Source organism: Chrysochloris asiatica, unplaced genomic scaffold (assembly GCF_000296735.1).
Source record: "Chrysochloris asiatica unplaced genomic scaffold, ChrAsi1.0 scaffold00022, whole genome shotgun sequence".
NCBI lineage: Eukaryota > Metazoa > Chordata > Mammalia > Afrosoricida > Chrysochloridae > Chrysochloris > Chrysochloris asiatica.
Window position 1 is genome coordinate 20,044,295 of NW_006408540.1, and position 13,159 is coordinate 20,057,453.

At 41.6% G+C, this 13,159-nt stretch overlaps 1 protein-coding gene across 1 annotated transcript in view; it reads left to right on the forward strand.

The window, feature by feature from the left end:
- Window positions 1-3,583: 3,583 nt before the first annotated feature.
- COG3 (component of oligomeric golgi complex 3) overlaps window positions 3,584-13,159 on the forward strand; it is an 89,197-nt gene continuing 79,621 nt past the window's right edge. Inside the window, exons 1-3 of the mRNA XM_006837624.1 lie at window positions 3,584-3,733; window positions 10,764-10,910; window positions 12,309-12,370. Of these exons, the coding sequence (XP_006837687.1) occupies window positions 3,584-3,733; window positions 10,764-10,910; window positions 12,309-12,370 (359 nt within the window). The remainder of the gene's footprint in view (window positions 3,734-10,763; window positions 10,911-12,308; window positions 12,371-13,159) is intronic.

The following is a 13,159-nucleotide window of genomic DNA, read 5'->3' on the forward strand; positions in this document are numbered from 1 at the left end:
TATGTTGTTGTATGTGCTGTGGGGTCAGTTCCGACTCATAGCGACCCTGTACAGGGTTTCCGGGGCTGTAAATCTTTATGGGAGTAGAAAGCCTCATCTTTTCTCCCACAGAACAGCTGCTAACCATGAGATTAGCAGCCTGATTCGTAACCACTATACTACCAGAGCTTATTGAAAATACCATGGCTTGGTCAGGCGCCTTAGTTCTTAAGCTGACATCTTTGCTCTTCAACACTTTAAAAAGGTCTTGTGCAGCAGATTTGCCTAATGCAAGATGTAGTCAGTTGATCCCTGTGTATTTCATCTGGTGATGTCTATGTATATATTTGCTGTTTATATTGGAAAAAGGTATATGCCATGAACAAGTCATTGGTCTTGCAAAATTCTGTCATGGGATCTCCAGCATTAATCTTGAAATTGACATGAGACACTACTGACTCATCGGGCTGAAGAAGCTGGTGAATCCCTGAATTGGCAGCTTAGATGACAGGCTTCTAGCTCAAATACCAAGAAGCTGAGGTCAGATGATGATGAGCCAGACGCAAGATCCAGAGCAAGGGAGAGTTTTGCTAGAGCATCTATCTATCTATTGGATGCAGGTCACACCCCCAAGGAAACTCCCTTTACACCACGGGAAGAGTGTGAAGGGTGTGGCTAGAGTGTGTGATTTGAGTCACACCCTCTTGTAAGGCTGTCACTGACGGCATACCTCAAACGAATCCTGCTCCATTAAGATATGTTGTTGCTGGTAAGTGCTGAAGAGTCGGTTACAACTCATACCCACCCTGTCTATGGTTTCCAAGGAGCAGCTGGTGGGTTTGAACTGCTGACCTTGTGGTTATCAGTTCAGTGTTTGTCCTACAGCGTCATACCAGGACTCCATTAACACATAGAGATTAGGATACAGCATATAAAAGAAGAATAATTACAGAATCTTAAAAATGCAGGGTAATTACGCCAGGCCATAAACTAGAAGACAAGCACGCAGTACTGGGCATCATGGCCTACCCTAATTGGCATATAACATTAACCATCACAGCTGGTACTCCTGGAAAGAAACTAACTAATCGCCAGCTGGAAACTGGAAGGAATTTGTCTTGTAGTACAAGGTGACTTTCTCAGAGGAAATTTGTGCTCATTTGAGAGGACTGGACAGTATTTAAGGAGCTCTGGTAGTGTAGTGGTTATGAATCGGACTGCTAATCTCACAGTCAGCAACTGCTCCCGGGGGAAGAAGATGACGATTTCTGCTCCCGTAAAGATTTACTCTGGTAGCGTAGTGGTTACGAATCGGGCTGTGAACCTTAAGGTCAGCGGTTCGAAACTACCAGCCGCTCCATGGGAGAAAGATGAGGCTTTCTACTCCCGTAAAGATTTACACCCTTGGAAACCCTGTAGAGGGTCGCTATGGGTCGGAACCGACTCGATGGCACTTAACAACAACAACAACAACAACAAAGATTTACAGCCTTGAAAATTCTACAGGGTCACTGTAAATCAGAACTGATTCCACAACTCATAACCACCAGAGAGTCCTGGTGTGATGCTGTAAACCTCAATGTGTTGGTTCAAATCCATAAGCTGCTCTTTGGAAACTGTGTTATTGTTGTTAAGTGCTGTTGAGTTGGTTCTAATTCATAGCGACCCTTTATAGCTTGTCCAAGGAGTAGCAGGTTTGAATTACTGACCTTGCAGTTAGCAATCCAAAGCTTACTCTAGGACAGGAAACCTTTTACAAGGTTGATAGAGTGCGAAGCCACTCAACAGCACATAACAACAAATATATTTTTGTCAAGTATACCTGTGCTCTGGTAGTGTAGTGGTTACAAATCGGGCTGTTAACCTCAGGGTCAGCAGTTTGAAATTACCAGCTGTTCCGCGGGAGAAAGAGGCTTTCTGCTCCCATAAAGATTTACAGCCTCGGAAACCCTGTACAGGGTCACTGTAAGTCAGAACTGATACCATGGCACATAACAACAACAACATACCACAGAAGTGCAATTGCGCCCCTTGTTATGTGCCGTGGAGTCGATTCAGACTCATAGCGATTAGTGGTTTCAAATCGGGCTGCTAACCTCAAGGTTGTCGGTTCGAAACTACCAGTCATTCCTTGGGAGAAAGATGAGGCTTTCTGCTCCCCTAAAGTGGAGCTGTGGGATAATGCGTCACACTGCAAAGTCGTTTGAACTGCAAAGTCAGTGGTTCAAGCTCACCAGCTGCTCCTTGGAAACCCTACACAGGGTCGCTATGGGTCGGAATCGAATTGACGGCACTTAACAACAACAATAAAGATTTACAGCCTCGGAAACCCTGTGCAGGGTCACTATGAGTCGGAACCGACTCCATGGTACTTAACAACAACAACCCACCATGCCAGGGAATATGCGATCTGGGTGCTGACTTTGATCAGGAACATGAAGGTACTGTTGCCAGCTTTCTCCACTGTAAAGTTACCATTCTCCTTTGTTATTAATTAATACCACCGGAAGATAGTTTGAGACTGTAAATTTTTGTTTCGCTTCATACTCTTGCTCACTAAATTAGCTTTCACCCTTAGATTTTGTCTGTAACAATTGTAACTGTAGCATTGTAATGGTGATTTTCTTTTTCACTCATTCTGTCCATGTTTATTAACTAGAATTCTTCTGTAAGGTAGGGTTAGCCCTTCTCCCAGTTTATTTATTCAATCATTTATATCGGTATGGACTCATGATACTCTATAGACTGTGATTCCATATGATAAGATTATCTGGCTACTCAAATCTACAACATGATTTAAATGACAGAATAGCATTCCAACTGCATGTTTGTGCCTTGAGTTATTAAACCAATTCTTCAGTGTTGGATATTTCGGTTATTTCCAGTTCTTGGATACTATTAATGATGTCTGATATACATAAATCTTTGAATTTTTATGTATTTTCATAATTAACAAAAGGTAAATTATTGGATGTTGGACAAGTTTATGAGAGTGGTTTTGATTTAGGCTGCGAATTGGTCAAAAAGTGTAGCGTAGTGGTTACGAATCAGGCTGCCACCCGCAAGATCAGCAGTTCGAGAAACTATCAGCTATTCCGCGGGAGAAAGATGAGGCTTTCTGCTACCGTAAAGATTTACAGCCTCAGAAACCCTGTACAGGGTCGCTCTGAGTGGGAACCGACTCCACAGCACATAGCTACTACCATCACCACCCAGACTAGTCAGTGTCAAGAAGAGAGGTGGTGGATCCTTGAGCTTCTTAAGGATCCTGTCGGTAGGGTTACTTAGAGCGGTGGTCAACCCGTTACAATAAAGTTATTGATGTTGACGAAGAGACTTCCGGTAGGGGCATTTCTACTTCCACCTAGAGCTTTCTGCTTCGTCGTCTTCTACAATCGAACCGGAAATGTTTTTACCCCATTTAAAGCCACGTCGCTCCTGGCCTCGGTCCCGCCCATAAACTGTGGAAGCGTTTCCGGGGTCACGTTATTCCGGTCTCTCGGCCCCGCAGCTGGGTCTGTGCTAGAAGCCCCCTGTCTCCCGGAAGTGGCCCGGGCCTCTCTGCCGGGGTTCCCTCCACCCTGCTGCAGAGGGCCGCGGTGCGATGGCGGAGGCGGCAGCGGAGCGGGACTCTCGGGAGAAGCTGGCTCTCTGGGATCGGAGACCGGACACTACAGCACCGCTGACCGACAGGCAGAAGGACTCGGTGCTAGAGCTAAAGGCGGCGGCGGAGAACCTGCCTATGCCGATCGAGGTGAGGGGACGGGCGGGAATGGGGGTGAGATGTTCTTCGGGCCGGTAGGCAGGAGCCTGGCCTTTTCCCGTTTGCTGACTCCTGCTCAGGGTTTCTTCCCTTCTCCCTGGTCCTGGTGGTGTCTCTGGTGGCAGAAGCTCTTGCCTGCGGGGACTGTCAGGCTTCTCACCGTCGGCGACCGCAGACCCTCCACTCCCGCCCCGGGACTGCTGCGGGGGCGTCCAGTGGCTGGTGTTCGCCGGCGCCCAACCCAGCGCCTGCTACGTGGGACCGTTGGCCGGCCAGGAGCCTTGCTACGGTCGTCCCTGGTGTCAACTGAAGCAAAATCCTACTGCCTTTCTCCCTGAATCGGAGGTGCAGGATCTGCGTTTGTATTCGTTTACCCACGGCAGAAAAGCGCCTAGCGCAGTTTTTTCCCTTAGGGGACTTGGTGAGACCATAAACTTGACTGGAGAGTTTCTTTGATCATAGACTGAACAGCGAGAGTACTGTCCACTAAGTGAGGATTATAGGATATGTACTGGACCACAAGATTGGCGATTCGAGCTCACCAGCCACTACTTTGGAGAATGGAGGCTTTCTGCTCTTATAAACGTTTAAAACCTCGAAAATACTATGCGGGGTCACTATGAGTCTGAACCAAGTTGTTGCCACTTAACAATATGAGAAATATCAGATTGATTTGGCCCATTTCAAAGCAATATAGATGCATTTGTTTTAAAAGGCGAATCAGTCAGTACATTATTAGAGTGCTCGTTATCGATTTTAGTATGAATGTTTACAATCCCAGTGACCAATTTTGGGCATATTATTGCTTGAGTGATTGAATTCATTAACTGTAATTACAATTGCAAGGAGTATGTTTTATAAATTGTTAGATACCTGACAAACTTTTTTCTAGTTTTTAGGGCCACGTTTAGAAAGATTGTATGCGGTGATAGTTACTTTTGATTTTGGAAGCATTCTTCTTACACAATTTAAAATGCCCCAAAGGAAGATTAAGTTTAGAGAATAATTTTTATTTCCTCATCTCAAACTTTTGAGGTTCAGAATTTAGATTGAAAAGTTCTGTCTACGCTCACTGCTGCATGCTCTGTCCTGAAATACAGGTGTTCTATCTTGGGTTTCTCTGTCCACTTCCAGGATGCTGTGCCGGAAGTGGGTGTGGAATAAATGAGGAAGCAGGTGGAAATTTCTTTGGCTTGCTGTCAAGGTCTTTCAGGCCAGGGATAAAAGTTTACTCTATGGATTTCTATAGATTTCCCAATTTATTTATAATTGATTTAGCCTCTTAGTGAGGCAGGTTGTTTCCAATGGGAAGAATCTACTCTACAATTTGTTTTTATTGCCATGGATCAGAAATGATTACTAGTTTTTGTTTTTTTTTTCTTCCAGAAACTAATATTTTGTATTCTCTTTTACCATGAAGGTGAGAATTTGGAGTGAAGTAAATGTAATCTTTTCATTTTCACCCCATTCTTCTGTATTTGTGTGATACAGTGTCTGCCATTAGTTTCATTGAGTCTTTTAGCCTGTTATGTACGTACATACTGTGGGTTGGGAATTAGGGCTGGAGAGATGATAAGGAAGTCAGTATGCCTGCCTTATTGAATGACTGATATTGATCAAGAGCATGTAAAAAATGCTGAGAAAAGGCCAGTTTGGATAGTGACACGTGTTAAGGACAATAAAGCAGGATGTAGTAACAGAAAGGGATGGGTGTGTCCTGTTAGAAAAGGAGGGAAAACCTTCCTAAGAAAATGACTTCAGGTGAGAACTGAATAATGGGAAGCAAGAAGCAGCCTTGCAAAGACTTGTTACGTGCTGTTGAGTTGGTTCACGATCCTGTATAGAGTTTCCAAGAAGCGACTGATGGGTTTGAACTACTGGCTTTGCATGTAGCAGTCCGGTATTTTTCCTGTAGCGCCACACCAGGACCCTTTGCGAAGACTAGATTGAGAAGAAAGAATTCCAGCTCAAGGAAAACGCAATATGAACCTCATGGCTTGGGGAAAAGTTCAATGAGGGTTTTTGGTGCAGGCATCCTTGGTATTGATTCTTGTGAGAATGAGATTGAAAGCCTGGTATTTATTCATCCCGGAATCTCTGAGGGGAAAGTTCTCACAGCTCTTTAGCTCTCAGCAGCCTTCATTTCCTTTCAAGAGGTGCTTCTATATCCGGGGCAAAGACTTTGGAATTGAATTTTTAGTCCCTGTTACCAGAAAGATGTTTACCTCTTCTTTATTGACTATGCAAAGGCTTTCAATTGTGTGGATCATGACAAGCTATGGATAACATTGCAGAGAATGAGTATTCCGGAACACTTAATTGTGCTCATGAGGAACCTGTACATGGACCAAGAGGCACTTGTTCCAACAGAAAAAGGAAACACTGCATGTTTTAAAATTAGGAAAGGTGTGCGGCGGGGTTGTATTCTGTCACCATACGATTCAATCTGTATGTTGAACAAATAATCTGAGAAGCTGGATTATATGAAGAAATATGTGACATCAGGATTAGAGGAAGACTCACTAACAACCGCGATTTGCAGATGATACATCCTTGCTTGCTGAATGCGAAGAGGACTTAAAATACTGATGAAGATCAAAGACCACAGATTTTGGTATGGATTGCACCTCAATGTAAAGAAAACAAAAATCTTCACTACTGGACCAATAAATAACATGGAGAAAAGATTGAAGTTGTCAAAGACTTCATTGTGCTCGGGTAAACCATCAACATTCATGAAAACAGCAGTCAAGAAATCAAACTGACGTCTTTGCTCTTCAGCATTTTAAAGAGGTCTGTACAGCAGATTTGCCTAATGCCTAATGCAAATCTGCTGCACAAGACCTCTTTAAAGTGTTGAAGAGCAAAGATGTCAGCTTGAGGACTAAGGTACGCCTAACCCAAGCCATAGTATTTTCAATAACCTTATACGTGTACAAAAGTTGGACAGTGAATAAGGAAGACCGTAGAAGAATTGATGCATTTGAGTTATGGTTTTGGAGGAGACTATTTAAAGAAACATCAATGCTAGAAGATTAAACCAATCTGTGTTGTAAGAAGTGCAGCCAGAATGCTCTCTGGAAGCTAGGATGGCCATACTTTGTCTCTCATACTTGGGATGTGTTGTCAGGAGGGAACGGTTCCCGGAGAAGGATATCATGTTTGGTAAAATGGAGGGTGGAAGAAAAAAAGGAAGAACCCCCAGTAAGATGAATTGGCATGGCAGTAGTGGTGGGCTCAAATGCAGCAACAATTGTGAGGTTGGCACAGGACCGGGCAGTGTTTGGTTTTGTTGTGCACTGGGTCGCTATGCATTGGTATAGACTTGATGGTACCTAACAGCAGCAACCACTATTTTAATATGAGGGCTAAAAACAGATGCTTGAATAATTATAATTTTGTCCAACCAGTACATCGCTAAAGGATAATCCTGTTCTATTTCAGAATTTCTGTACGATAACATTGCTTTCTGAATGACTGGAACTTAGGTAGATTAGTTAAGTAGCACGAGGCCAGTGAACTCAGTAAATATCATAAATACCATAAAGCTGATAACTCCTGTAGAAAACAGCTTTCTCTTTTATGAATGGTCAGACTTTTTTTTTTCTTTAGTCACTCTGTTTATCTGGCATTGTAGTTGTGTGCCGTTGAGTTAGTTTTGACTCATGGTGGTGATATGCCGTGGAGTCGGTTCCGACTCAAAGCAACCCTGTACAGGGTTTCTGAGGCTGTAAATCTTTACAGGAGCAGAAAGCCTCATCTTTATACCGTGGAACAGCTGGTAGTTTCGAACTGCTGACCTTGTGGTTCGCAGCCCGATTCGTAACCACTACGCTACCAGAGCTCCTTAGTTTTGACTCATAGCGAGCCTATATAGGGTTTCTGAGAGCCAATGGTGGGTTTGAACTACCGATCATGTGATTAGCATTCCAGTGCTTATCCATACAGAACAAAAAACCATTTGCAGTAATATATTATATAGACTTGTTTCTGGTGTTCAGGACAAGTTTTTAGTAGTTAGGACCTTTTTGTTTTTTGCTGACTTCAGTATGTTGTTGTTGTAGTTAAGTTCTGTCATGTTGGTTATGGCTCATAGTGACCCTGTAGATAGGGTGGGGAATCATTTGGTATGGCCCTGCCAAGGCAGCTGCAGTCCAGCCATCACATTGTTGTTGTTAAGTGCCGTCGAGTTGGTTCCTACCCATAGCGACCCTGTATAGGGTTTCCAAGGAGTGGCTGGTGAACTTGAACCATTGACTTTGCAGTTCAAATGACTTATCAGTCCACCACATTCACTCACACATTAGGGGTCAGTTAATTGAATGTTTGACCAAATATAGCGGGGTAGTTTTTAAGCTGTTAATTTTGTATGGCCTGCAAATGATGTTATGAATGTCCAAATGGCCTTGGCAGAAAAAAGGTTCCCCACCCCTGTTGTGTAAGGTTTCCAAGAGCATCTGGTGGGCTCGAACTGCCCATCTTGTGATTAGCAGCTCAATGTGTAAACCAACAGTGCCACACCAGGACTCCAAATTTATTATCATGTGCAATTGTTGTTGTTGTTGTTAAGTGCCGTCGAGTCGGTGCAATAGAAGGGTGAAATGATTTTTCCTGAACTTGGAGGTAAAACTGCTATGGTGGTGGTGTTGGTGTGCTGTGGAGTGGTTCTGAGGCTGTAAGTTTTTATGGGAGCAGAAAGGCTCATGTTTCTCCCCCACCCCCGGGAATGGCTGGTAGTTTCGAACTGATGACCTTAAGGTTAGCAGCCCAATTCGTAACCATTATGCTACCAGAGTTATAGGAGTTACTTAGTCACAGGCTGTGTGGCCCCAGAAATAACATTTAAGTTCTCTGAACCTCAGTTTCCTTCTTTTTGTAATGGGATTATAATGTATATGTCTCCTGGGAATTTGTGAGAATTATTTGGAAGTGCATATAGCGAGTTATTTGCTAGTATTGTTCTTGTGTTTTCTTTCAAATGATCATCAACTTAACCTGAGCTGGTAAGGTGTCACTCACACCAAAGGTAAGAAAAGAGGGTAGGTCCATACATACCTCTTCTGTGATTTCTCCAAACAGAAAGTAACTTCAGTAGAATCTCCAGTGAGTAGTATTCAATCTGACTAGGCAGGGTTGATGAAATGAAATGTAGACGGGTCTCTTGTGATACACTAGTGAATAATTGTTATCAGGACTGACTGTGAGGATTGGAAATGTAAAGGTAGAAGTTTCATAGCAAGGAGGGGAGTGATTGACTTTTCAGTCTAGGAGCAGAGGTCCCTAGGACCATCAAGGGAGAAGAACAGAGAGCGGGACCCTACCCAGAGAAGCAGTGATGACTGAAATGGAGCCAGAGATGATGACGTGGAGTGATGGAGCAGCTGGAGACTTTAGATCCAGAGAGGGAGAGCGACTGTGTGCTGAAGGCTTGGGGGGTACGGGGGAAGGATTGCATGGAGGGGATTGTAACCATGGCAATGAGACGATATACGATAGAATGAATGTAAAACTAATGTTCTCCCATGTATACTATTACATAATTCACAATAAATCATTTAAGAGAAAAAAAAAAAAGTAACTTCAGGTTTTCATTTAAGAAATGAATTGATTAAATGGAGATAAAGAGTGATTTTCTGTAACCCAGCCAGAATGGTGCAAGAAGGAAAGCTAGGGAGAGAAAGGTGTATTTGTTTATTCCTGGCCTGCTTAGCTAGGCACACAAAGCTTTTGTAATTGTCATTTAATATGTTAGTGTCACCATTTGAATAGAGCTATACAGTCACCCTTTAGGTCTGTTAACTTGCAACCTAGATATGTGCTCTTCTGTCTTTGGTGGCTTTTGTCCACTCCATGTGGGAATGTGGTCCGTGCTAGTGAGCGGAAGGCAGGCAGTCTCTCATGAGAAGTGAGTGAGAGGTCAGAGCAGGATGATAATACCACCACCTCACTTCTTGGTTAACCATTTGATTCCAAATGCTTGGAGAAAAGAAGAAGCTGGGCAAATGGACCCGAGGGAGGTGGTGTGCTATTAAAAATAAACTTATTTTGCTATGAAAATATATAATCTTTAAAATGGCTGTGGTGTAGCATCTCCTGCTTGTTGTGAGAGAAAATGACATTGTTTTAGAACAAGAGAACTGAAAGCTAACTTCTGCTTCTGGTATTTAAAAGTTTTTATGATTGAAAAAGTTAGTATTGGTGCTTAAAGTAATCACATAGGATACTCTTTTCAAGTTCAAATTACGATATTTTCTTACAACATCTGGATTAGTTGTTGTTGTTGTCAGGTGCCATTGAGTCGGAACCGACTCATAGCGACCCCATGCACAGCAGAACGAAACAATGTCCGATCCTGGGCCAACCTCACCACCGCTGCCACACTTGAGTCCATCAATGATGCCACCTGGCCAATCCGTCTCGTTAGGGATTAGAGAGTAGATAAAATGAAGAGCTCTAGTAGCTGCTCAGGTGCCCAGGGCTTTCATGATTTTATCTTAAATGAAATTAGAAAATAATCACTTCTGGTCCAAGATGACAGATTTAACACCCATACATGACACTGTGGGATCTCTTTGAAATGACAATGACACACCGAAAACAAGGAAGAGATTAGAGGACTTGGAAGATTGCCAAATTTTTGGAAGCTAGAAAACATGTGGTATAATTTTAAAAATCAGCCTAAAGACTTAAAAAGAACTGGATGTAACTGCTAACACATTGATGATCTCAAAAGAGATGGCACAGGTGACAGGGAGGGTGAGTTAGTTTCCCTTTGTCTAGGGGTAGTTCTCAAGGGATTCAGTGGAGAAATCGTGTGGACTATCCCAGGTCCATCACTGATTAGAAAGCTCTGCAGTTGAATGCCACACTTTCATCTAGCATTTAGTGTAGAGTCTAGTTAGAAGCTCTAATATTGTATGCCATATTAACGCCAAATCACTGACTGTGAAACATGGCTTGAGTTAGATTCAGAGACTTTCCATGTTATTTAAATATTTTTGTGGTCTTTGTATTTTTAAAGCTACCAATTGAAGACCTGAGCAGTTTAATATCCCAGTCAGTGCCCATCTCCCTGACTTCCTTAGTGCCTGAGTCTACAGAAGACATTCTCATGAAGGGCTTCACCTCACTAGAGATGGAAGAAGAAAGAATCGAAACTGCCCAGCAGGTGAGTGGCAGAGTCTTTTTAAAGAAATTTGATGTATTTTAGGTGTCGCAAGGCAGGACTGATAAAGTCCTTAGTTAAAAGTTTTGAACATTTGAAACTATAGTGAACATCAAGTTTTCTAGAACATTTTTGATTTTGCATTACTTGTGGTTACCTCCCAAGTGTTTTAAACCTATCTGTTAACTTAGTTATATTTATAATACAGATAAAAATGTGATGTGCCAAGTGAGATGCTGATTATCTACATTAAAGTCTGAATATGTTACTGACTGTTGACAACCCCTGGTGTTTGTGTGTATTGACCTGTCCCTCCAGCACACATAAGCACACACTGACCTCTGTGTTTATTGCCAGATAATCCCCTCTTTAAAAATCTAAATAGCCTCTTAAGATGGACTCTTGGACATTTATTTTTTCATTGATTTAGCATGCGGAATTCTCTCTTGGTTTTTGATTATTCCCAATTATAAACCTAAATATAAAATAGTTTCTTCTGCCTATTCTGAATCCAAGCTGAAGCTCTTACCAAGTAAGACACAAAGCAGACTTGTGAATTGCACACACAGTAAGTTGAGAGAGGCAGCATTGCAAAGCTTTTGATTCAGGCAGAACTGGATCTGAAAGTTAACCACATCACTTACCATCTTTGTAGATTGAGACAAATTCCCTGGTCTTTAGTTTTCTAATCTGTAAAACAGGGATAATTATCATACTTGTCTCATGAAATTTTGGTGTGAATTAAATCAGCATACCTTGATGTAGAATCCAGCTTGAGAGTTGTAGGAGGTAATCTTGTATCAATCACATCTGGAAACTTGTTTGTACTACTGTTTTTGTGGTTTTTTTTTTAAAAAGAAAATCTTCTGAATTGGAATTGTACATGTGTCTGCTAAAAAAAAAATTAAATTGAATTTATTGAGTTATAATTTGCATGCAGTAAAAAAGTACGCATTTTAAGTATACAATTTAATGAGTTTTGACAAATATATATACCTGTTGTAATTACCACTATAATCAAGGTATTGTGTCTTAGATTATCTTGTCACAGTTTTCATTAGATAACATAAATACTGCTATTTACCCAAAACTCTATGACACAGATGCAAGTTTGGTCAAGAAATGGAAGAAATGTCTTACATATTGTATCTCTGATACTCTTTTTTATATGATTCTGAAGATGGCCAATATTTTTAATATTCTGTGCTTTTTCTAGTATTTGAATAGTGAGTATAACTAAATTACCTTTTCCTGGCTTACAATGAACTGTAAATATCTGAGCCCTGAATGATAAAACTTAAGTCGCACTAACTTATTCTGTGACTTGCTGAGTAGTAAGTAGTCACTGTCCATTCTGTCTGTTTTGGTTTTGTTGTCAATTTAATACTCTTACTTTCCTAGTTTTTCTCATGGTTTGCGAAGCTCCAAACACAGATGGACCAAGATGAAGGTACTAAATATAGGTATGTGGCTCTCACATTTGTTGGATATTCTGATTTTTAGATCATAGATATCAGACACATATTATAATCTATATCTTTAAACAGAATTAAGATACAAAGACAACTCATCAGTAGCAACATTTTTCTTTATGAATACTCAGGTAGAGGTATTGGGTCCAATTCCAACTGATATTGGAAGTTGTACAATTGCCAAAAAAAAAAAAAAAAAGTTGTACTGAGGAGGGGCAGACGTTTGTGTATGTAATCCCATCAAGGGTTGGATTTAAGTGGCAGTTTTAAAAGGAATGCTAGGAGGTGTTTGTTGTCTCTCTCTAGAGGGGGTACCCAAGAGACTGTAGAGATAGCTTTCTTTTAGGAGGCCTACCTAGATTGGTTATAGCGCTGTTGTTCTAATTGTATATGTGAATACCATGGAAAGCATTCCAGAGGTTGCTAGTTGATTTGGGAAATGTAGGGTGAGCGTTTGCATTTAGTTATTTGTTGAGTGGCGATTGTCTTTGGCAATGTGACATGTGATCCCATTTAAACATCATAGCTGCTCTATGAGGAAAGGTAGTCTTTCTCTTTGACCAATAAATCAACAGGCCCAGTGTCACAGAGATGGGCAGAGTTGGGACTTGAACCCAGGTCTTCTAATTTCATGTCTAGTATTCTTTCTATTAGATCACACCTTCTCTCATAAGTGGAGGTGACCTGAAAAATTGACCTTCATTGAGCCTTTAGGTGACTTTGTTATCCCAGTCTTTGAAAGTTGAGCCATATTTTATTGTCTTATGTGTGAATAACCAG